The sequence below is a fragment of the Triturus cristatus genome, chromosome 1_2 (genome assembly GCF_964204655.1).
Source record: "Triturus cristatus chromosome 1_2, aTriCri1.1, whole genome shotgun sequence".
Classification (NCBI taxonomy): Eukaryota; Metazoa; Chordata; class Amphibia; order Caudata; family Salamandridae; genus Triturus; species Triturus cristatus.
In genome coordinates, this window is record NC_140580.1 from 886012111 (window position 1) to 886037881 (window position 25771).

Below are 25771 nucleotides of genomic sequence, written 5' to 3' on the forward strand. Positions count from 1 at the left end.
TCTTGTATGGGAATATTCCCTGACATTGCCCCCTTTATTCCCATTTAGATGCTTTGGGTCCATTTCGTGAAAGGCATGTGAGAACGTAAGAGTACTACTCTACACTCTCAAATGTTTTTGTAAACAAGATCCATACTGAGGATAACAGAATTAGAGCTTTGCCTATGGTTTAACAGATACCTTAAAATTGCTGATGACGCTACAACAGTCAGAAGTATGAGCTTCTATGAAACCACTGGCCAAATAAAAAGATGAGGCTTCAAGGCAAAACTGGCAGACCAGGATCCCAAACAGAGTCAAAATCAACCAATATTTATGACAAGTGACACATTGACTACAAAAAGGTCATACATCAGTTCCTAAATTCTGCTCCTTCAAATTCGACTGGGTAAATCCACATTTGGGCAAATCGTGAGAAACTGAGAAATAAAAATCATGGTGTTGTCCTCCTTAAATATGAACCAAGCAACCACAGGAAAATATCTATGAAATATGATTGAGGCAAAATTCTGTTGCGAATATCTCTCTGCAGATGTAACATCTATGACAAAACACAATCTGGGACGGATGCTTGGATTGACTTCTGCAACCAACAGATGTGCTTAGCAGTAACTGGCGGACAACACATACTGATAAAGAATTTTTCTATCCAGGAGATTTTAGGGAATCTAGAGAGGGACAGAGGGAATAGGGAATGGGAAAGAAACAATCAAACCAGCTGGTGTGATACCTCATGAGGGTGAGCATCCACTCTAAAGATCTGTGTTTAACGTGCACATAACACACATTCGAATTACTACAGAGCAGATTCAGAAATATATCTACCTATGGTCAATTGAATGATACAGTTGGTTAACAGTACCATTTGCTATCTAAGCCCTTCATAATACCTTCTTATTTGATGGGCAATACATACAGGGTGGGTAGTTTAACTATCAGTAGGATAACAAAAAAGATCTCCTGTACCAACAACATCAATCTTGGAAGTCCTCATCCGTTATAGATGCCCCCAGCATGTGATGCAAGTAATGATGGTGGACTCCAAGTAACTAAAATGCACCAGAATGTCAGTCTGACACCAGGAGCATGCGGCAATATGAATTTTGCAAAGGGGTCACTGGGGAGCCGAAGGAGACTCCTCCACAAAGCCAACCACATTGGCATGCAACTTACATTATCCTCAACTATAATGTCACTTGGGCTCTGATAAGTGAATAAGCATAGGTGATATTTAGTCACTGCCTGGTATGGTGATGGGCCCGTTATCCAAGAGACACCTTTCTTCGCACCGGAGGCGCTGGCTGCAGCACTCCTGACACAGCCTGAGCTGTGGCAAGGCCCTGACCACCATGTCCTCGGCAGAGGGACCTTCCATGTTCGGCTGCTACACGGGACAGGACAGAGGCCACCTCCAGCGAAATGTCTTCTAAATGTTCTTGAAGCATCACAGAAAAGAGGAAAAGTACAGGTCCTCCTGGGTTACGTCTGAAGTCGTATCCGCCACGAATACGTAGTAAGGACGCGGTCCTTCTTTTTCACAATGCACGTGTACAGCCCTTCATTGATTGCATTGGCGATGATACTGAGGTGGTCTTCATTTAGGGTGAAGTAGCCCGGGTAGGAATATTCCAGAAGTTCCTTGTCTTTGAACCAGCTGCAAGGACAGAAGAGGTAGCATCAGGCACAGACATGCAGACATTTTGCTTAGGTCTTCCTAAAGATCAGCTGCAACTAGTGAGGACCAGGAGTGAACTAGCAAGCATGAAGAAATGGATGGTTCCTTAGAAAGCATGTCACTCAAATGCTAGTGGAAGTGGCGCAAGGTTAGCCACATCCCAGACAGTGCCCAGCACGTAGCTACTCTAGCCATCTTAGGATCATATTTACAATAGAATGCATAGCGTGGCATTAAGCCAAAATTCCTAACACTTTGCTTCACCATTCTAAAAACGCAGGTATGCACCATATTTAAAACAATACACGCTTTCCCTAGCGCTGGCGATAAATTAATCTGCCTAGCCCCAATGCAGGCACCCTTGTACCATAGTTCAAGGGTGCCTGCATTGAGGAAAGGGATCCTTTCCTGCACATAAACAGTCACCAATAGTGATGTATAACTCTTATGTGTGCTGCTTTGTGCAGCACACATAGAAGTTGCAAATTGTAATTTTTTTAATGATTGTTTATGTAAGATAAACAATCATTCATTGCGATGATGTTGCTGTTTTTATGTGTGCTGCACAATGCAGTACACATAGAAACAGCAAAAACTAGGAGAAATTAATAATTTCTCCTCGCTTCGCAAATGTCAAGACCAGGTTTTGTTTGGTTTGAATTTTGCTGCTGTCCATATTCACGCCACCCTTGTAAATATGGGGCAGCGTCAAAAAGCAATGGGTGTTGTGGCAGAATGCCCACCACAACACCCATTGCCCACCCCTTTCATGCTAAGTGCTGCATGAAAGGGGGCCTCATTCCCAAGGCGGTGTTAAGCCACGTTAAGTGGCTTAATGCTTCCTTGTAAATAAGGCGAAGGGTTTATCGCCAAAGATCTTCACTAAAAGTGACGTTCCTGTGGCGATAAACTCCTGCACTAGCCTTTATTTACAAACCCTTGAAAATAAATACTTATCTCACATAATCTATGTGCATTATAGCTCAGAATCCTGCTGCCAAGGGATAGCATGCGTTATGATTTTTGACAATCACATCATGGCACTGGGAGACTACCTAGAAGATCAGAAACCAGGGTCAGCCAATGATGGTGGAGGCCTTGAAGGACATCACTCCACTCTTCAAGCTTAGTGTGCATTGGACATCTTTGCTTTGTTATTTGAGATTGAATAAATGACAAGTGATGATACTTTAATCTTTTGTGGTCTGTTGACCCCAACTTCATGACCTTTCATCTTGTGTCAATGCGCACCCATGATCTTTTCTTATACATATAACACAATTCCTGGGTACTAGGGGAAAAGATTAGATGAATGCATTCCATTACTTACAGCAGTGCAAGTCAGAATACCTATATAATTTGGTAGAGGCATGTAGCTGCAGAATCCTTGACTTTGAATTCTCTCCAGGCACCACACTGGATTCCAGAAATGTTTCCAGCAGCAGTACCTCTGCACAACTCTGTAGCGACTTCATCCACACATGCAACATCACCAGAGTCCATATAAGATGCCCTCCAATGCACTGACATCAGTTTCTTCTTTTCTGCGCTTCAACACGGATCCGGAGAAGCAGTTACCATTGCTCGTTTTTTGGCCAACTTCACAGTTTTTCGCCGAAAGAAACAGTGTGCCTTTTTTCATGCCCTAGGGTTTTAAGACTTGTGAGTCCTGTAGTTGGCAGATGTCGGCCACAGACCCCCTTCGATTTGTATATGGTGCCTGGGAGAGCACCATGATTCTACGGCGTGTGACTCCTGACACCTACTTTGGCCAAAGGCACACAAGGAGCGGCAGATGAAGATGAAGAAGACACAATTCTCCAAGACATGCAAATCGGCCTCCTTCACACTCCAGAAAGCACCCACGGGGAAGCTCCAGGGGCTGTTCGCATGGAGATCTTTCTCCGTCCACCTCCCACAGTAAGTCACGATGCAAGCGGTCAAAGCCACGTCGTTCCCCCTCTTTGCCTGTGGAGTTGGGAAAAGAGTCCACCCTGCGCCTCCCCACATATGCTGGGGCAACTCTGTCCCAGATCAGGGAATATTATTTTTCTCTTCATAATGTTCTTGGGTTTGCACCTCCCTCTGGAGTGCCCTTGGGACCCAAGCAGATACAGGAGGCTGAGACTACGACGATGCCCACAGTTTCACCCTTGGCGTCAGTCTGGCCGTCAGATGCCATATCTCTATCTATGCTGGTGAACAGCCCTTCGAGGTTACCACTTTTGGTGCCTGGCTCCAAACACCCAACGTTAATGTCAACGCTTATAGTACACAGCCCTCCGAGACCACCACTTTCGGAACCTGCACGTTATCGACCGATGCCTATGATGGCGCCACTTGCCGCCTCACCACTTTCCTTCTCCAACGCCAAGGACGGTGCCACTTGGCACCGATAGAGGTGGCTGGTTCAGGCGTTAATCTTTGACAGTGTGAAGATCATGGAGAGATTATACATGCTCCCTACTCTGACCCACCCCGGTTGAATCTAGTTGTGTTTTTGAGTTAGGTGATGCAAATGCTTTGCAGTTGCTCCCTGGATTGACTTCAGATGCGAGCTCCTTGTTAGCAGAGATGCTCAAACTTCCTTCTGTGGCTGTAACTGTGGACCCATTAATTGACAATCTTCACCAGAGTCAATCTGGAGATGAGTCAGTGCTTCCTTATAACAAAGTTCTGTTTGACATCTTGTTGGGGGCAGGGGCTAGACCCGTTGCAAGTACCCCTGTAGAATGTGCTATTTCTCATAGACATCATCCGGCCTCTGAAGACACGGCCCGTCTCATAAAGCATCCTACTCATCATAGCACTGTGGTTCAGGCAAGCTTATGGTGACACCGAGTGCTGTGTTCCTGCTTTCAGCAGGTATTCTTATTATTTTAACCCTGCGTGTATTCAACATCTATTGTATAGGTTTTTTCTGTTTCTCTGATGATGAGCTCCATGCTCAAGAGATCTTTTTCTGGTAAGAGACATTACCTATGTTACCTGCTCCTTCAGGGCATTTTTCAGTATGCTTAGGAGCATTCTTCTATACCTTTTGGGATTTCTTATAGGGAGCTTTTACTTATCACCTTTAAGGGAGTTTCTATGTAGCTTGCTGCATGAGATTCCACTAACAAGGAATCTCTTCTCTTTCCTTATTCTATGCAGGGAGTATACTTTCTCTGCCTTCTGTTGCCTACTGGTTTTGGCTTCCACCGGGACAGTGGAAGAGGTGACTGTCCTCTGCAGTCCATGTTGCTGCCCTCGCTCACAATTTGGCTAGGACATTCTTTCTAAATAGTGCCCTGTATTTATTTAGCAATTGTCTCGCTATTCATCAGCATGCAGCACTTTCTTTTGTGACTTTTAACATAAGTGTTTTTTTTCCAAAAAAACTGAAATCAAATAAAGAAAGAAAAAAAAAAGAAAAGGCGAGACGGAATAAAAGGATTCTTCTCTCGTTCTGCTAATTTTACTGGATTTTTTATCTGAGGCGGTCTGCTACACCAGTCTACTCTGCTACTGGTGTCACTATCCTGGTGATACCAGCACATTAGCGATCTTTGTTTCCGGCCTGTGGCCAAAGACCCTTCATGCCATGTACACCTCTTTTTGTTGGGGCTTTTGCGTACACATGACATCAACGTCTCTATGTTTTTATTCTCCGACAGTTTCCTATGCCACATAATGGTTTCATCCTTTTTGGGTGCATTCCATTGTTAATTACCAATAGATCTAGAACTTTATGGTCCATTTGCTTGGATTTCGTTATTCTGTTGGATTGTTTCCTGCGGACCATTATCCATGGAAACCTCTTTTCCTTTTGTTCTGTTTGGTGTCCTAATATTCTAGCCATCAGGGGCAAGATATATATTTTTTTTCTTAGGGTATTTTTTCCTTCTTTTTCACAGAAAGTCTCTTTCTATTATCTGTTGCACTTCTTTATAGAAGACACTGCATTGCCTTACCAATTTGCCTGGGTATACTAAGGGCTGTAAGGGTGCTGCCCTTATACTTCCTGTAGTTTGGATGTCTCCTGCTTCCTGTAGGACATTGTTTCCTATAATGAACCATTCTGGCTCTTGTTTAGCACGTGTCTTTTCACTTGCTTAGCTTTTCATTCCTTGGTTCAATTTTCTGAAACTTGCATTCAGTGAACAGTGGTAGAGGGCATGCTTTGCATGTATCAGGGCCGGATTTGATCCCTGCCATCTCCACTAATTGAATATTTTAGTCATTCGTCCATTCCTCAGTCAGCTTATGCTCTGTCTGAGATACCTTATCATTAAGTAAACAGAATGGATATCTCTTTCTGAGATTCCTAATATTGGCTTTTTCTTTACTTTGACCTCTTGGCCAAGTAACAGCCTTTACCATTTATTTTGGTGCTATGTTGCTGAATATTCAACTTCATACTACTTGTTCTTTATAGCCATCAGCATGGTGGTGGCTTGTGTCTATTATCGTTCTGTTTAGATATACAGGTCTCATATGTATGTATATATTTGTACAGCAGTCCTTTATACACATATTTTATATATGTATTTGTATGTTTTCATAAAAAGGAATCTGCGGCTAGATATCTCTATCAGATGGACAATTTACTTCCCTTCGGTAGCACCTTATCTGCTCTGCTAACGACTATAGTATCACAATTAAACATCTTCAAGGACCCTGGTGTAACTCACCAGTTGTCAGTGTTCTCATTCTGTATGCTCTGTGATTTGGTTTTGCATTACCAAACTAATCTTATTTTGAGTATTACCATCTTCTTAGTTAAGACTTCGTAATTATTAGTTGCAAAAATATTTCTATTTTTTTGGCACACTTTTTCCACAGCCAGTTTCAATAGTGGCTCCACATTTTGGTGCAGAAAGTACTCACAGACGAAAATGATGTCAGCGCATCGGAGAGCGTCTTATATGGACCCCTGTGACTTCACATGCATGGACGACGTCGCTATGGAATCGCACAACGCCCACTGCTGATGCACAGAGGTACTGCTACTAAACAAATTGCAGGATCCAGTCTGGTGCCTGGAGGGAATTTATAGTTAAGGAATCTGCACTAGATAGTGTCTCTACCAGATAAGCCATTACCCAAGGTATGTAACTTGTCCTTCAAGCACTTATGCTATGTATAGATGCCATATCGTTCAGAAATTGACTTTCAAGGGTGAGAAAACCTTTAACATGTAAATCTGGAGTATTTGCAAGTTTGATCACAGCCCGGCCAATGGCGATGCGTCTTACAATACCCACCTTTAACAGTCAATAACCATCACTGAATACTGACACTGGAATGTTGCAAGGACACAGGCTCTACCAAAATTACTGTAGGGTAAATCACTAGTGGAAGCAGCACCTAAGTGGGCACGTGCCCCTACCATCCTGACTGTTTGACAATCTTAAAACTGCCTAAAAACACTTCTTGCCCTCTGACTCCTGTGTTACTTCATTATCTGGCAAAAAGAACAGATGATCGACGGAATGCTGAACAAACATTCACCCCTAGTCACAGATCTGGGTCAAATCCATCGTTTTTTTGTACGCCATGCCTTTCCAGTTTAGACTCAGCCATATGCAAATCAGTCTTGACCCTGTTCCCCATGGCAACAGTCCAGCCTGAACAACCAGATCAGGTCCTCCCTGGACCAGAAACAAGTGTCCTGGGTCCAGTTTCGGTCTCTTGACTGGGGGTGAGTGGTTGAAAGGTTCAGCACTCTGTCCATCATCTTGTTGTGTTCTAATTTCATGACCTTGGTCACAGACAATCAAATGGACAATACTGCAAGGTTTCCACAGTTTAGCAATCTACTAGTTCCACATGGCCAATTGGACACCCATCTTGATTACCACGTGGCTGTAGAAGATCGACACTTACTAGACTTTGCCCTTCTTGTGAATGATCTTTTTGCCACACCGCATTGTGACTTTCCGTCCCTCTGGCACCACCTTGGTTTTCGTCCTGGGCGGATGGGCTGTTGGAGCAATGGTGGGGAAAGGGAATTCTGTGTAAAAAACACAATGAAAAAAACTAAGGTTAGCCAGAGAGTATCAAAGTGCCTTCCTTGGAAGGGGCGTGCTTAAAGATTTGCCATTTTGATTAATTCAACTTTTTTCAACTTTTTGGGCAATCTAGAAAAAACAGCGACTGGTTTTCAGGGAGCCCAAGAAGGTCTGCTGCGAGGCTGAGGAATATTTGTTGACTCATTTGGCCATCAGTCAAACGATTTACCTAAAGGATATATTGAGGTTATTTTATTTTAAATTATTAGGATCTATTCATCGAACACAGCATAGGTCCGATCAGAAATTAACATTCCAGTTTGAACCTACATTTGACTTTTAATTTTTTTGTAAAATTCATAAAACTTCTCTGTAGCATGTCTGGAAAGAAGCTCACGCCATACCTTGTCATGGGACTTCTATTTTGTTTACTGCAATTTGCAAATCAGTAAATTGTACACACTGTAAAATTCGGGACAGTAGAGAGCTAGCGCTGCTGGAAAATTGCACTTCTATTTGGTTTTGGACTTGCTTAGAAGACCGCTTTATCTAGTTAACTTCATGTCGTTTTTTAATCATAATAAAAACACATGCAGGCTAGCTTTCATCAAGCCCTCCTCATCCAGTCTTCTGTTCAAATGTCATTCACATTTTGCTACCTTCCAGCACAGCATAAAGTATGGGCAATGTTCATCCCACTTCATCCTCGGTCTTTCTTAACTGGGGGTGACAGAATTTCCCTTGGGCACAACGGCCTAACATGTAGCCACTTTAGTGCCAGGGCTGGCATGCCAATCTATGCTTTTATTTGTTTAATTTTCATGTGCTTTTTTTATATAGTTTTGGAATAGTTCATTTGTAGTTGTTTTTATTTTTGCCAACATGTGCACACCACCTTTAGCTAGTCCCTTTATTGTACTATTTTTAAACTTTTAAAATCTATTGCATACATTTACAAGAAAAAATATAAAAACAATTGCAGGTTTCCCAACGCCAGACTATTTGGCTTGCCAATGCTCGTTTCTCTATGTAAAATATTATTCACGTGGAGAAACTGCATCTCCTGTCCCCACCCAGCCAAACAACATTTGGGGATGTTCCATTCCCCATCCAACTCAGTGAAGAAAGTTACTCCAGACCTGGTCAAGTATGAATTCTGGACCATTCCACTGTGGGAAAAGGTTGGAAACAAGTTTTCGAATGCTCATAAAATAAGGTATTGGTTCCTAATCACAAGCTCACAAGGCAAACCACACCTTGACTGCTCCATCTCCTCATTGCATGGTATTTATACCCACATAGCATTAATCCACCGTGACCTTTCAGACCTACAACCAACCATTTTGAATTGCAAAAGTACTTTTAAGATTGAAAATGGCGATGGGAATAGGTGTTAGTAACTACCCAGGTTAATGATCAAAATTAATTCCCCATCACTGCAAATTATTCTCTTCAGAAGCATGAAAAGAAGGCACCTTACAACTGCATGCAGGTCTCTGGGCTATCTCACTAAATTAGTGCCCCAATTCACAAAGAAAATATCAAATCAATCTTTGGAAAGCCCAAGTGAGACACTGCGGATGCAATATCCAATTGCAGAAATGTGGGGGGCGTAAATGAAGATATTTTGTGGTACGCCACATGCCTTGAAGAGCAATACATTACCAGAACAAAAATCACAACTGTACGGGCAGTGCTTTTTCATCAGCATCCTCCGCGTGTCACAGAACCCTTTGCGCGCCCAAGAGGGACATATGAAGAGCCTGTCCAAACACCCTGAAATAAAACAAAAGAAGGCCTTTATAAGGACTAGAGAGGACTGGACATAAGCCCAGTGAATAACCAAAGTGTACTGAACATATGCCTTAAAGGGCACGGCCCATGCTAGATATTCATGATATCCAAGTACTACAAATTTACATCCAATTAATTTAGTCGAAATAATATAAATTGCCAATGGTCATCTTAAACACTCGTTGCAGATCCAGCACTCCTGGACCTTGACTTGATGTAAGCCTTTTGGCATACAAACTAGTTCATTTTACAGGGAAAATAAAATAGGTTCGCCATTAGGGGAATCAAGTGACTTTCAAGAAAGGCAGAGCCTCTGAAAACTCAGAGTAGTGATAGGGTCTGATATAAGGTAATCCTTTGTCCCATTTGCTTATCAACGATATCCATTATGAGTTTCCCAACCCACTCTGCCTTTCAGTGTCACATCTATAACTTCAATTGCCACCAACTGGACTGTTGAAAGAAAGCGGATATCTGATAAACTTCTTTTACTAAAGGTCCCTCTGCTTAACATGCAGGAAACTCATCTTGTTAGTACAAGACAAATACTACACCTCCACCATCAATGAGACATCCAACAAAAGCCGAATGCTTTTTAAAACGACCAAGCACTGCATTAACATTTCTCCCAGACCCAGCAATCCCACACTTCACAAGCAAGTGCAATGCCTTCAACCTCTTCTTCAGCAAAAGAATAAAGAAAATCCACATGCACCAGGCGTACAGCTCTCCCCCATACTGTCCAACATTCCGCCATAGTCATCTTTCAACCTCTTCGCCCTTAGACCTTACAAACATCCGTACCTCCTTCAGAGCCACATGTGATGAAGGCGATGTCCTATGTACATCTCCCATGAAAGCCGTCACCGGAGAAGGTCTCTCATTAGTGCTCGCAGTCATCAATGCCTCACGCCCCCAAGGCATTTTTAAAGAAGCTCCAAGACCGGCAAACCATCACTGCAGTCTGAAGGTACGCAGCCCGTACACAATGACCTTGCCAATTGCTCATCTACCCTTCATCTTTTAATCATTGAAAGGCACCCTACACTGACTCCAACAGCACCTCAACAATAATTTTCTTTTCATATACCAATCAAGCTTCAGCTCTGAAATAGTCATCGTACAAGAAATAAATAACATCCTTCTGATCCATAGACAAGGATGGTCCCCAACTGCAGAAACATTTGAACTTCAGTGGCCTTTGACACCATCAACTCTCCTACCTTCATTCACAGTCGATTATCTATAAAGGGGTTCACTGGCAATGTCATCGGCTGGTTCCCCTTGACCAACATAAGTTCAGCCTGATGGGGACATCAAGATCCCAGAAGCTCCTCATCCCCTCTGGAGTACCACAATACTGTATCCTGTACCAGACTTTTGGAGCTTCTTAGAAACCTACACCACATCATTCTAGAGCCTCTTGGGTCCATATTCACTGACAGCCACATCAACATTCACTGAGGCACCACTGACAACCACCACATCAATCTCCTCTGCTCTTGAGAATGAACAACTCAATCACTGGCTCCACTTCGGTCCTGGATGTCCAGCGTCCCACCTGAAACTCAACCCCACCAAGATTGAATTCATCCTATTTTCCAAGAACAAAAAACAATAAGTCCATACTCGATCCAAATAACATGAATCTAGATGACTTCAACCCTACAGTATCAACCAACGATAAGTCACCGTGATTTACCCTCCACATAGAACTCTCCTTTAAGGAACCGACTGCCAAACAGACCAATATAGGATAGTATCAGCTGCTCCTGCTGAAAAACAGTAAACCAATCCATCCTGTAAGATTTCATAACAGCCATCCATGCCCACATACTCCCACATCTGGATGGAGGTAACTTTTTGCTCCACTGCCTCCCAGGTAACAATGCTCATCTGTGGAAAATCAGTCTGTATGCCGGTGCCTGCTTCCTTAAGGGCCTGAGTAAATTCAGCTATTACATGTGGCATAATTGAACTCCAATAGCTCCACTTGAAAGCCCACATCATCTTCAAGACTAGCTGCATCATCTTCCGTGGCACAAAGATCCACCCGCCTGCCTATCTGGCAACCAAACTGACTATCCATAACGTGACTTTGTCATGTAAAGAAATATATTAAACAAACAAAAAACTATCAACAAGACTTCTACATCTAAACATCCAGGAACTGTAACAACATTCCAATAAAATCAGAAATGCCCAACCCTCCTTTAATTCAGGAAAGAGCTAAAGGTTAGCCTGTTCAAAGAACCCAACATTCCAGCAATGCTCCCTTCCCTTTACAGACGAGTGTAGCCACTGCCCTTTCCCCTCCACTCTGCAGATGATCACTGGAATTGGAGCCCTGTACAGCGCTACCTTGGCCTTTGCTAGTTTCCTCTTGCATAAAGAGCATCCCAAGTTTCATATATGTCAAGAGTGTCAGCTGAAGAACTCCCAGAAAGTATTTGCAAGAAAATAAACTGATGTACAAGTAGAAATCTTCCCCTTCCTAGTGAAAAAAGAATAAGCAAAAACAGTGGCCATGGTAAGGACACCAACATATCTTATTCAATACACACGCATAAATCCAAGATGTGCCAATAGCAGGTATTAGTAAATGATGTCTGTGTGTCTCTGAAGAACGTTGGTGTAAGACATAAAGAGTGAACTGACTTTTAAAGGGCAAGAGGTAGCCACTTTGGTCAAAAGTCCAGGTTTAGCTTAATTGAAACACATCTTGTTGTCTACTCCTTCCTTCTTACCATAGAGTCGGTAGATCCCCCAAAGGTCATCCTGTGAGATCCTCGTCTTCCCCGTCAACGTGGCATTGATGTGCATGAGGGCATTGGAGTTTAGCGAGTGCATGAGCCCCAAGGCATGTCCGATTTCATGGGCTGCCACGTGGACCAAGTCTGTAAGCCACACTCCTTGAGTCAGTAAGGGAGAGAGATGGGTTAACATTGTTAAATGGAAAAAATCTCAGTGGTGCTTCCAAGTCTGACCATGCAATAGCTTAACAAAGGCACCAAGGGGCATATTCACAACAGAATGTGGAGTGAGCGGTTATGCCACAATTGGTAATACCGTGCTCCGACATTCTGAAAATGCAGGGATGCGCCGTATTTACAATTTTACGGTTCACCCCTGCATTCCCCTAGTGCTGGTGCTGAATTCAGCTGCATAGCGCTAACGCAGGCCCTCTTGCACCACAGTGCATGGTTGCCTGCATTACAGGGACTGATTGTTCATGTGCAGATATTATGTGCACATAAACAATCACTAATGGTGATTTGTAACTTATATGTGTGCTGCAGAATGCAGCACACCTAGAAGTTGCAACTCGTCATTATCTAATGATTGTTTATGTGTAGGAAAGGACATCTTCCTGCGAATGAGCAATCACTAATCGTGCATTGCTCTTTCTAGGTGTGCTTCAGAATGCAGCACACATAGAAACAACAACAACAACGAGGAAATTAATTCATCATTTCTCCTCGTTGCCCCAGTTTAAGACCAGGTTTTCCCTGGTCTTATTTTTGGCGCTGCCCCATATTTACACCAGCCTTGTAAATAGGGGACAGTAGCAAAAAGCAATGGCTGTTGTGGCGCAACGCCCACTGCAACACCCATTGCCCGGCCCTTTCACGCTAAGTGCTGCATGAATAGGGGCATTATTTACAAGGTGGCGTTAAGCCACGTTACGTGGCTTGACGCCACCTTGTAAATAGAGCAAAGGGGTTATCGCTACCAGAATATATATAAAAGGGACATTCTGGTGGCGATAACCCCTTGTACATATGCCCCCTTGTTCCTAAATAAGAATGAGGCAACAGCATAAGGGGCGATGACAAACTGGCCAGGCAGCAATCGTAAGCTTATGTTTTTACTAACTATATACGTAAGTGTATTCTTAATTTTCTGAAGCTCCAACGGAGAATCCAAGTGGCTTCAAATAATAGGCATTACTGTCACCGAGTTCATTGTTGGCCTTGCAGTACTTTGCAGAAACTAGTGTGAGGTACGTGTTGATGTGCAGAGTTAGTGCTCTCTTGTCAAAGAACTTTAGTTTGTGTGTTCACATTAAGAAAGTAGCAAACTCTTACATCACAGGACCTTCCTGAACAAGAATGCCTTCATCATGTCTTGACATCTTGATCCATTCAATACGTTTCTTCCTTCGAGGAGACACAAACACGTGTGATCCTGTGAAGAGCTTAGATGCAAATACAGTGCACATCTATACATGTTCTATTTGTATAAATACCTTCACAGCTGCTTGTGAGGATGTACATATTTAGTGCTCGGATAGCTACTGGTTGGCCTTTGCCTCTCCCGTGTTTGTTGGAGGTTCCAGACCTGTTCCCTGTGCATGGGAGCAGCCAGACACATACATTAATACCACCCCCCCCACTTTGAATCATTTACTCATTAGCAGTGAGCAAACATGGGACGAGTTCTAACCTAGTAAGATTAAGGATGGAGCCCGAGCTGAGGAATTTCCTAAACCAATTAAGTCAAATGGTGTATTTGACAGCTCAATTTGCCATAAATCCACTGCATGTTCAGGCCATATTCTTTACAAACAGAGGCCAGAAATGCACAACTTGGCATCTTTGGTTTGAAATTTCCTGAAGTGGGAACACCCACCGCACCCCTAACAATACTAGAGAATACTGTGTTGACATACTTCCCACATATACTAACATTCACAATATAGTTCAAAGTGGAGGAAGGGAGTATTGTTTAATGTGTCTGGCTGCTCCCAAGAACAGGGAACACCTCTGTAACCTTTATGAAGCAAAGAAAGGGCAAAGTCCGGCCAGCAGAAGTGCAAGCACAGAAGAGCGAACTGAACAGCATGTATGTTCAATGAATTTGCATTTGCGACACTGCATCTAAAGTCTTCAAAGGAGTGCACATGTGTGTCTGAGTCTCTTTGCAGGAAGAAAATGACAGAAGGCAGGTACATGTGAAAACCAAGCATTGGCAAAGCCAATAGGCCTCGCCTGTGCGAGAGCTCTTTGCTTTGCCAATGTCTTTTAGTCATGTTGTACATACAGCAGCTCGGCTGTGCGGCACTGCTAAAATTTGAAAAAAACTATGATGATACCGTGAGCGCATTGTTTTGCTAATTTTTAGCCGTGCTGCTATACAACATGACTAAACAACGTGGACAAAGCCCATAACTCCTGCATGTGTTTTTTAGGCAGGCTGTACAGAAGCATGGCTGTTCTTCAGTATGGCTAAAAATTCGTAAAAGAATGCTGGCCATGACATACCGCTTTTTATAGGCGAGACCTATTGGCTTTGCCAAGGCTTATTTAAGATACTTGAGGACTAAGACTACATATAACTCAGAACGCAGTAGTGAATTTAAATGCATGCTATAGCCCATGCTTACAGAGTGCTGCGTTTCCCATAAAGAGAATTCAAGACACATCATATGTACGAATTTCAAGCAGCAAATTCAAGTAAATGGTAACAAACAGTAAGATTTACAACAAGCATTGGCAAAGCCAATTGGTCTCGCCTATGTTTTGGCAATGTGTTTTAGCCATTATGTACACCAGTGTGGCTGCTGTTCAGCATGGCAAAAAATTAGTGGGGTGGGGTACATTGGAGTGGGGTAGAGTGGAATGGGGTATATTGGGGCAGAGTGGAGTGGGATAGATTTTCGTGGAGTGGGGGTCGAATGGAATGGGGTGGATTATATTGTGGGAGGTGGGTAGATTATCGTGGTAGATTGGAGAGGGGTTGATTGGAGGGAGTAGATAGGGGTAGATTAGAGTGGGGTAGATAAGAACGGAGTAGATTGGGATGTGGTGGGATAGATTGAAGTGGATTAGAGTGGGGTAGATTAGAGTGGGTTAGATTAAAGTGGGGTAGATAGGAGTAGGGCAGATCAGGGTAGATTGGGGCATAGTGGAGTCGGGGAGTGGGGGATTTAGATAGATTAGCTTGGTAGATTGGAGTGGGGTAGATTGAACTGGGGTAGAGTGGAGTAGATTGGAGTGGAGTAAATTGGGGTAGATTAGATTGGGGTAGAGTAGAGTGCGATATATTGGGGTAGACTGGAGTGGGGTAGATTGGGGAAGGGTGAGTTTAGAGTAGATTGAAATGGAGTGAGGTAGACTGGAGTGTAATGAGGTAGATTGGAGTGGGGTAGTTTGGGTGGATTATAGTAGGGTAGAATGGAATGGAGTGGGGATGTACTGGAGTAGTTTGGAGTGGGCTATATTGGGGTGGGGCAGGGTTGATTGGGGTATAGGTTGGTAGTTTGGATTGGAGTAGATTGTTGTTGAGTAGATTGGGGTAGATTGGAGTGCGGGAGTCAGGTAGATTGAATTGGGATTTATCGGGGTGAAGTCGAGTAGATTGGAGTGGGATAGATTGGAGTGGAGTAAGGTGAGGTAGATTAGAGTAGAGTGGGGTAGAGTGGATTGGGGTAGATCAGGGTAGAGTGATGGGGTAGATTGGAGGGAAGTTGGGTAGATTGGGGAAGAGTGCAGTTGATTGGGGTAGATTGGAGTGGGGTAGAGTGGAGTGGGGTAGAGTGGAGTGGGGTGGAGTGAAGTGGGTAGATAGGAGTGGAGAGGGGTGGAGTGGGGTAGACTGGAGTAAGTAGATAGATAGGAGTGTGTTAGTTTGGAGAGGGGTAGATTGTTGTGGAGTACATTGGAGTGGAGTTGGATAGATTGGTGTGGTGTAGGTTGGATGGGATAGGGTAGATTGGAGTGGGGTAGATTGGGTTATGGTGGGGTTGATTGTAGTGGAGTAGGTTGGGGTGGATTGGAGTGGGGCAGATTGGATGAGGTATATTGGATTTGGGTAGTTTGGGGTGCAGTGGGGTAGGGTAGATTGGAGTGAGATGGTGTAGGGTGAGCTGGAGTGAGTTAGATTGGACTGAAGTGAGTTGTATTGGAATGGAGTGGGGTAGATTGAGTAGAGTGAAATAAAGTGTGGTAGATTGGGGTAGAGTACAGTGGGGTAGATTGGATGGATTTGAGGCATCAAACACTGGGGGAGATCGTACCTGAGGCGAAAATCCTTCTCACTCCTGCGCCATAGAACCTTCTGCCGTTCCCGCCTCCCGCCGCCGCAGTTTCACCCATCGCGGAGTGGAGGCGGGGACTACATCACCCAGGCTTCCCAGCGGCAGGAAAGCCGCCGACGCCGTTTCCGCGCCCGGGGGCGCTTAAAAGAGCAGCCCACCCCCGGCAGAGCGGGCTCCAGGCATCAAACACTGGGGGAGATCGTACCTGAGGCGAAAATCCTTCTCACTCCTGCGCCATAGAACCTTCTGCCGTTCCCGCCTCCCGCCGCCGCAGTTTCACCCATCGCGGCCGCGGAGTGGTGGCGGGGACTACATCACCCAGGCTTCCCAGCGGCAGGAAAGCCGCCGACGCCGTTTCCGCGCCCGGAGGCGCTTGAAAGAGCAGCCCACCCCCGACAGAGCGGGCTCCAGGCATCAAACACTGGGTGAGATCGTACCTGAGGCGAAAATCCTTCTCACTCCTGCGCCATAGAACCTTCTACCGTTCCCGCCTCCCACCGCCGCAGTTTCAATCATCGCGGCCGCGGAGTGGAGGCGGGGACTACATCACCCAGGCTTCCCAGCGGCAGGAAAGCCACCGACGCCGTTTCCGCGCCCGGAGGCGCTTAAAAGAGCAGCCCACCCACCGCATCGCGGGAGCGCGCAGGGGTGGCGCCGGGCTAAGCCCGGGCAAAGGGCGGGCCATCTGTGGCCGTCAGGGGCAGACAGAGGCTGGGCCACCCCCCTGGGCTCCGCCAGAAACACTTCTGTGAGACACCGGGAAGGAAAGGTACGTCATACACCAAGGTTTTGCGCCTGTGCAGCTACCAACGTCTATGGACTGGTCGATATTATCTGTTTCCAAAGATATATAGAGGCTAATTGGACATAGCGGGACTCTGTATTAACCATCCAATATCATTCCACTATTAAATATGGAAAAACGTAAAAGTGCGGTGGGCACACTAGATGCCTACTTATTACGAGCCGAATCAATCATAGATCAGGAGATTTTATCTACAGAAAGGAGGCTCTCACTAGACCCAGCTAGCAGGACAATCAGAGATCCCGATACCATTAGTTCCTCTCTCTTAAACAAGACACCTACTCTGATATTCTCACCTGATCCGCTGGTTTCCACCTCTCATAAATCCCCCGAGATTATAGAGATACTTACAAATTCTACCCCTCCACCAAGGAAAGGACCTCTAACACGGGGAAAAAACAAACAAAAACCGAACGGGGCGAGGGGGGCAACCACTAAAGGCCGGCCCCCAAAAAAAGAGGGAAAGATTTCCACTCACCCAGTCCTATGTAATATAGGAACGCAGACAGAGGAAACCTATCAAAACTTCCCTATACATTCAGAAACACACACAACGTTAGAGCTGATTTCCAAACACTGCAACACATCACTACGAAACTTAATAAATCAAGCACTGGAAGAAAAACTGGGCGAAATGATTACCATACTTTCCTCAGTTTTTGAAGATAAATTCGTACGACTAGAAAAACTAGTAACCGACAGTAAAACACGACCTGACCCACACAGATCTCACGCTGATAATAACCAATCTATCCCCCAAAACCCACATCCTTTACCATCTGCAAAGGAACGCCCTAACAATCCTACAACAATTACTCTCATAGTAACATCAGCTAATAACCAGGGAACAAGTGTAGAGTATAGTTCAATTGGAACAGAGGAATCTAGAACCCATATAAGACCTCATAAGGAAAAACAATTATCACTAGATCTTCCCCCCTACCAAACAGAGAAATTTTAAACCTGCCACCTGCTGCTTGTCCGTATGCCCTAGTTTTAACAGGTGTACCACCCTTAAATAAAGAATCAACTGAAACCTGGACCTCACTTAGAAACAAGGTCACGGACTGGCTTACTAAACACAAACATTTTCACCCAATTCCCTCTAATCAGATTTTGATGGTCAGGAGAGTAGGCTGGTTAGGTTACTCCCAAAAAAACACCACAGGAGACTGCATAGTAGTGAATTTCAAATCACCGAGACTAGTGCGATCTTTATTGGTGGCCAAAAGGGAACAAACAAACTCAAAAACAGCAATTAACATGGTACCGCTCGACTTTTTTTATAACACAGTATCAAATTATGACAATAAACGAAACGGCTGTATTCTATTACAAAACAGGTTTGAACAGTTAACAACATTAGAGGAGGTGGACTGACAACTAACACCGCCAGATAACGCTACTCCCCATAACGTAACTTGGACAGACAGGGGAGTAGAAAACGCCTTTGATTCAAATCACAGCCAAGATAACAGCGCGGCTCACCTCATTGCTCACCACTCTTTGCTAATAGTGCAACCTAAGCACATTTCTAGCACAAAGTCCAATGGTGTGCACGAAATTCTACTACCTACCACAGATGGACTACATAACTCCGGCAGAATTTCTCCTTTTACGGATTCTTCCGTATTCAAACCAACAATTCGAAATGTCCCTAATAATACAAACAGAAACCCCTTGACGGACTCGCACCTAAAAATAACTTTCTGGAATGTCTCGGGCCTTCGCTCGAAGGTTAACAACGAAGGGTGGCTGACATTCATAAAAGAAAACGATATCGTTTGTATGCAGGAGACATGGGCAACCACCCCTATTCACTTAAATGGCTATAAAACTTTCTTTAGCCCAGCGTTGGCTTCAACATCAGGCAGAGCAAAGGGTGGCTTAGCGGTTTACGTCTCAAATTTAACTCCAACCCTAGAGGCTCAAGCCCTAAAAACTGAGACCCAATATCAGATATTAAAAATAACCATCACGAAATCACCACCCAACCTGATAGTTAACATATATAACAACCTTACAGATATCAAGTTTACGGAAGTCCTAAAAGAAATACGCAATTTCCTACTGGACCACATTAACATTAAATCAGGGAAAGAACCATCAATCATATGGGGAGGTGATTTTAATCTTACACTGTGCGAGAATAGCCACAATAATAAATGTGGCTATACAGATTATCAAAATAATAACATCACGCACTTCTTGCACACACATAAAGGGTCTCTCATGAACGAGACTATGACCCTTCTCCAACTAGCCTTCGCAAATGAACTGCTTGAGTCTGCTGTTGCTTTTGACCCAACGTTCATTGGCAGAGGTTTGTTTTTATGCATAGACTTCATCCTAATGGGAAACAGTCCTATGGAAGCGATCACCACGTTTACCACTCACGATTGTGCTTTTAGTGATCACCATCCAATATCTATCACGATTCGAACTGCTGGCCTACAAAAAAAGACACAAACACTATATCATGAAAATAATATATCGATGCCCAGACCAAACGGCTATACCTTAAAATGGTCCCATATTGATCCCACTGCTATCCTAGAGACCATACTAAGAGGGGCATACCCAGAATTCTTAGCGTGTTTGACAGAGACCTCGTCTGCTCAAGAGATCGTAGTAAACTACAATAAAATAATTACTGAAGTTAAGAAGGCTCTGACAGTGAAATTTAGAGGGGAGAAAACATCAAGGAAAAAACCCAAGTTTGGGTGGTTTAATTCAGCCTGTACTAAAGCACATAAAATCCTTTAAAAAGTTTTTAAAAAATACCCAAGAGATCTAGCAGAGGTCACTTACGCAAGGAAACTATATAATAACACCTTAACCTCCCGCAAAAAAGAACTAAAAGAGGCACACTGGGCCGCCCTACACGATAGCTGCAAAAACAAGGACTCTGCCGCTTTCTGGGAGATAGTTAATTCTTCTTTCCTTTCAGGCCCAAAAGACCATGACCAAATCGAAACATCCATCACAGAACAAGACTGGATCACACACTTTTCAGACATATTCTCAACTCCTGCAGGGACAAACCAACAGAAATCCACCCATCTAACCGACTCGATCGCTCCATTAGACCTAGATTTTAATCTTCTTGAGGTCAAGTCAGCCCTGAACGCAAGCAGATCAGGAAAGGCCCCGGGCCCCGACGGGGTACCTATGGACCTCTATAAATCGAATATTGACCTTTGGGCCCCCCTACTACACCAGGTCCTAGAAGCCGTGGGAAAGGTGGGACTACCCGAATCCTGGTCCAATTCCATCTTAGTCCCTATCTTCAAAAAGGGTCATAGAAAAATCCCCACGTGTTATCGACCTATATCCCTATAGGATTCGCTCGGTAAAATAGTAGGAAGAATCCTCCTGGAACGCCTACAAGGTTGGGCGGAAACAAACAACATAATTTCCGACCTCCAGTATGGCTTCAGGGAGGGAAAAGGCACCATTGAACAGGTCCTAAACCTTACATTGCTGAGAGGAAAATATGTCCAAGCAAAGGGTGTCAGCCTTTGCATGGCATACGTAGATCTCTCCGCAGCCTTTGACTGCGTGGCTCACAAGAAACTGTGGAGCATACTGACTGATGTGGGAGTACACATAAATTTGGTCAATTACATCAGGGAAATTTATTCTAATGCAACTGCAAAAGTAAGATATGGTTCGGGGGGGCAGCCAACTTCACATTTTGGGGTAGAGCGGGGAGTCAGGCAAGGCTGTGTCCTCGCCCCCTTCCTCTTTACCTTATACACCAATGGTCTAGAAGCAGCTATGCTGAAGGGTGGCCAGGACCTACCCCGAATTCAAGAACGCCCGATACCCGCTCTCCTCTATGCGGATGACGCAGTCATAATAGCCCGCACCCCTCTTGAATTACAACGTTCTTTGGACAGATCTTAAAAGTTTATGACTCAACTGGATTTAAACATTAATGTCAAAAAGACATTCACAATGACCTCAGGGAAACAAATCAGCAAAGGAAAAGGTACCTACTTAAATAGGACAAGAGTAGAAAATATAACCACCTATCCATACCTGGGAGTAATAATAGATCACAAAGGTACTTGGAAAAGGGCAATCGAGATGAGAAAGCTTCAATTCCAAAACTCAACTATGGCCTTGGTTGCTTTCGCACGGAGACTAGGGAAGAGACCACCAAAAGAATTGCTAGACATCTATCATTCAAGATGCGTCAGCACGGCTATTTATGGGGCAGGGATCTGGGGAAATGCACAAGTGGACTCGATTCAACTAACAGAGAATATCTTCCTGAAATTTTTACTGGCTGCCCCGTCCTCTACCTCTGCATATAACACCCACAGTGAACTGGGCCTCCCATACATTACAGCAGCCAATTCTTCTCTGGCATCGTATCTGGACTACAAGAGAGTTAAAACTCACACAGGAACTTATCACGGATTGCATGAAGTTAGATTATGGGCTTCACATTATGTTAAAAAATTCCTTTCTGATCTGGGATATGAGCATCTGTATTTTAACCCACAAGAATTAAATTCTATCCCCAGAAAGAAATTACGAGACGAGTGTCTAAGCCATCTCGCTGATTTACGCCTGGCCCTAGAATCAAACAAACCCTCTGTACCCTTACCATTCAAACAACAGTTAAAATCGAGCCATATTTGACCTTTAACTCAAGCACTTACGACAAATTCCTACTAACTAGATTACGTTTCAACATTTTTCACCGCTTAACCACCTTTCCGGTGACTAACGACTGGTCAAACCAACTGGCTCATTGTCCCTGTGACGATATTTCAGCTCAGTCTACTTTGCACGTAATCATGTTCTGCAAATTTTATACTGTACCAAGAAAGCTGTACCTGATTCCTCTGCTGAAACTGATGGGTCTAAAACAATGTCGACCTGCCCTTATGGCTCTTCAAATGTTAGATACAGAACCGTTGGCGATAAATATGATCAAGTTTTTAAAAATTTGCGTATGGCATAGAACAAATCTTTAGACTGTACATTGACTTTCGGAAAGCTTCCTGTCACGCCATAAACTATAACATATAATTTAACTGACCCCAAGGCGGATTACATAAAATAAACAATTGTACCCTACGTTGAACTGGGATTATCCCCCTACGCATCCTAATCCTGCTGTCTGGGGGGCCTATCTTTTCCGTCTTAATGTGATGTAGCCTATACAAAACGTAATCATGTAAAGTAAAGCGACAATTAATTGAACATTTTTTGCACTTAAAATTGCTATTTTGCACAGTTTTTTAATCTTGTTGGCAATTATAAAAGCCTTTTTAAACTTATGATCATTAATTGTTGTGATGTACAGTGTCGATGCTCAATGTAAAATGTATATGCTTTTATGGTTTGTGAATATCTTACCGAATAAAGCTTTTTCTGATTCTGAGTGGGGTGGGTTGGGGTAGAATGGAGTGGGGTAGATTTGAATGGGGTGGAGTGGAGTTGGATAGTTTTGAGTGGATGCTATATTGGAGTGAGATACATTGGGGAATATTGGAGTGGGTTAGATTGGAATGTAGAGTAGTGGGGTAGATTAGGGTGGAGTGGGGTAGATTTGGTGGATTAGAGTAGGGTAAATTGGAATGGGGTAGGGTAGATTGAAGTGGGGTAGATTGGATTGGAGTGGGTGGATAGATTGTGGTAGAGTTGGGTGGAGTGGGGTAGAGTGGGGTAGATTGGAGTGTGGTAAATTGTAGTGGAGTGGGGTAGATTGGGGAGGGGGAGGAGTAGGAGTAGGGTAGATTGGGATGGAGTGCAGTAGATTTGAGGAGTATGGTAGATTGGAATGGGGTAGAATAGCTTGAAGTGGAGTAGGGTGGATTTGGGCAGAGTGGAGTGGGGTGCAGTAGATTAGAGTGGAGTGACGTAGACTGGAGTTGGGTAGATTTGAGTGAAGTACGGTAGATTGAAGTGAGGTAGAATGTGGTAGATTGGAGTCGGGTAGACGGTGTTCGATTGGAGTGGGTAACTTGTGGTGGAGTGAGATAGATTGGAGTGGAGTAGGGTAAAGTGGAGAGGAATTGGATAGATTGCAGTGGAGATTGGAGTGGGGTAAATTGGAATGGAGTGGGGTAAATTGTACTGGGGTAGGTTGGTGTGGAGTACATTGGAGTGGAGTCAGGTAGATTTGAGTGGAGTGGGTTGGAGTGGGGTACATTGGAGCAGGCTAAATTGGGGTGGAAGGGGTAGATTTGGATATATTGGAGCAAAGAAGGGAAGATTGGAGTGGATTGCAGTAGATCGGGTGAAGTGGGTAGATTGGAGTGGGATGGGGTTGATTGGGTTAGAGTGAATGAAGTGGGCTAGATTGGAGTGGAGTGCGATCGGGTAGGTGAGGGAGGAGTGGGGTAGATTGGATCGCAGTGGAGTGGATTGAGGTAGAGTGGATTGAGGTAGAGTGGAGTGAGGTAGATTGGGTTAAAGTGGAGTTGATTGGGTTACAGTGAAGTAGATTGCCATCAACTAGTGTATTCAAGTGTTTTGATCCAATTTTTTTTGTTTTGTATTATATAGCGTGAACTTGACCCAAAGGTGTCAGGACACATTCATTTTTTTTTTGTTTTTGTTTAGGCACAGGGAGAGTAAGTGATTTGCCCAAAATCACAGGATGTTGAGCGTCCCTGCCGTGACTCGAACTTGATTCCCCAGCTTCGAGGTCAACCGCTCTAGCCGTTGGGCCACATCCTCCCCCCCCATTCAAATATTTGTTTCCACCACACTTCAAAATTACAAAAAAAAAATGTTCTTCATTTGTACTAATTCTGATATATTCGAAAACATCAGCAAAGTTCCCTTTTTCTGTGAGCTAAAAAAAAATACTGCACACTCTCCTCTTACATGGATACTCAGCAGGAGAGTCACATAATTTCTCTCACTTTGAAGTCAGAGAAAGAAAAGTAAACACCAAGCTCCCTTGGAAGAGAGAGCTTGACATTTGACCTCTGTCTTTGAGTGCACAGCAAATGTGAAAAGATAAGAACAAGATTCAAAGCCCTGTTTACAGAAAGTGAGCTAGTGGAAGAATACAGTAAGCAAGGTCTGGGTAACAGAACGGGAGGGACACAGGGCCAGGCTGGCCGTAGGCGTTTCCCTGGGAGGCTGGAAGGTTGGGGGCCGGTTTTGGAGCAGTGGGGGGCCGATTTTGTTACGGGGGCCGGTTTTGCAGTGGTGCTGCAATATCCAGCCTCCAGTAACAAAAGCAAGGGTTTCCAGCCTCGCAGAGCCAGGTAGTGCTTCCCCAGGGACTTGTCTGAGAAAACTTCCAGGGCTGCCTTGGATTCCCAGTCCGGCCCTGGAGGGCCGAACTCAGGCTGGAAAGCCTAAAGCAAATAAAGCCAGCAATAAAAAAGTTTGAGAATGTGAGTTACCATCCACAAAGCCAATGGTAAGCCGAAGGTGGAATGCATTCCTAGGCAGAGGCGCAACTAGAGCCAAATTTCGGGGGGAGGGGGGGCTAAGAAAAAATGTTGGGGGGGGGGCTGAATCTTTAAGCAATAGGCAGAGTGGAGCTGCAGGGGCTCTTAGAAGGGGTGAAACAACAGCGAGGCCTCATTAACATGCAAATGGTCTTTTATAGACCTGTGAAGTGCTCGGGTGCGGCTGTGTACATGCAAATAGTCTTTTTAAGACCTGTGAAGTGCTCGGGTGCGGCTGTGTACATGCAAATGGTCTTTTTAAGACCTGTGAAGTGCTCGACTGCGGCTGTGTGTGTGCCCGGGAAGCTGTCTCATCCCGGGCTGCCACACACGACGGGGGAGGGGGGGGGGCGGGGGTGGTGGCTGAAGCCCTTTGAGTCCAATGGGTGTTGCACGCCTGTTCCTAGGTCAGATTTCTGAATGTCCCCAAGATGTCTTTAGCAAACCACGGCTTCATCCTAAAACAGGTCTTGCTTTGCAAGCGCTGTGTTTTCTGTGGTGTTCTGACCGGCGTTCTACGAAGCAGCAGGCGGTTTCTGCCGTGTATTATAGAATTGTTTGAGGGGCAAGAGTATGTGTAATAAAATCCGGAGTAAGTGTGTTTTGTTTCCCCTGTGAACATGTGCATGTCGTGCATTGCTGCAAAGAAACTATAAGCACCCGCTGAGGGCAGTTGTCTGCAGCCCGCCCTTTCAGGAAGACTTGAGGCTTCCTTCACTCTACAAGCACTGTCGTGTGTCTAGTTTTAACGTATCGGGCACTCTATCACCTGCCTCTGAAAAACACACCTCACACCTAATCTGCTGCCATTTTACTCCTTTGGCAGGTGGTTCACGCATGTACGGTAACAGAGAAGAGACAGACCGATGATGCTTCCTCAGTAAGTTGTGACAGGCGAATTCAACTGGCAAAACACATGCTGCAGAGAAATGACGACAGGCCACTCATATATGTTTCATACAAGCCACACACACACGTTTTATACAGGCCACACACACACGTTTTACAAATAAAATGCTGAGTGTTTGCTTTTTG

At 44.4% G+C, this 25771-nt stretch overlaps 1 protein-coding gene across 1 annotated transcript in view; it reads right to left on the reverse strand.

Moving 5' to 3' along the window:
• Positions 1 to 291: 291 nt before the first annotated feature.
• MMP23B (matrix metallopeptidase 23B) overlaps positions 292 to 25771 on the reverse strand; it is a 141357-nt gene continuing 115877 nt past the window's right edge. The window contains exons 5-8 of the mRNA XM_085609498.1: positions 12210 to 12374; positions 9334 to 9444; positions 7544 to 7670; positions 292 to 1654 (exon numbers count right to left, since the gene is read on the reverse strand). Of these exons, the coding sequence (XP_085465624.1) occupies positions 1480 to 1654; positions 7544 to 7670; positions 9334 to 9444; positions 12210 to 12374 (578 nt within the window). The 3' untranslated portion in view covers positions 292 to 1479. The remainder of the gene's footprint in view (positions 1655 to 7543; positions 7671 to 9333; positions 9445 to 12209; positions 12375 to 25771) is intronic.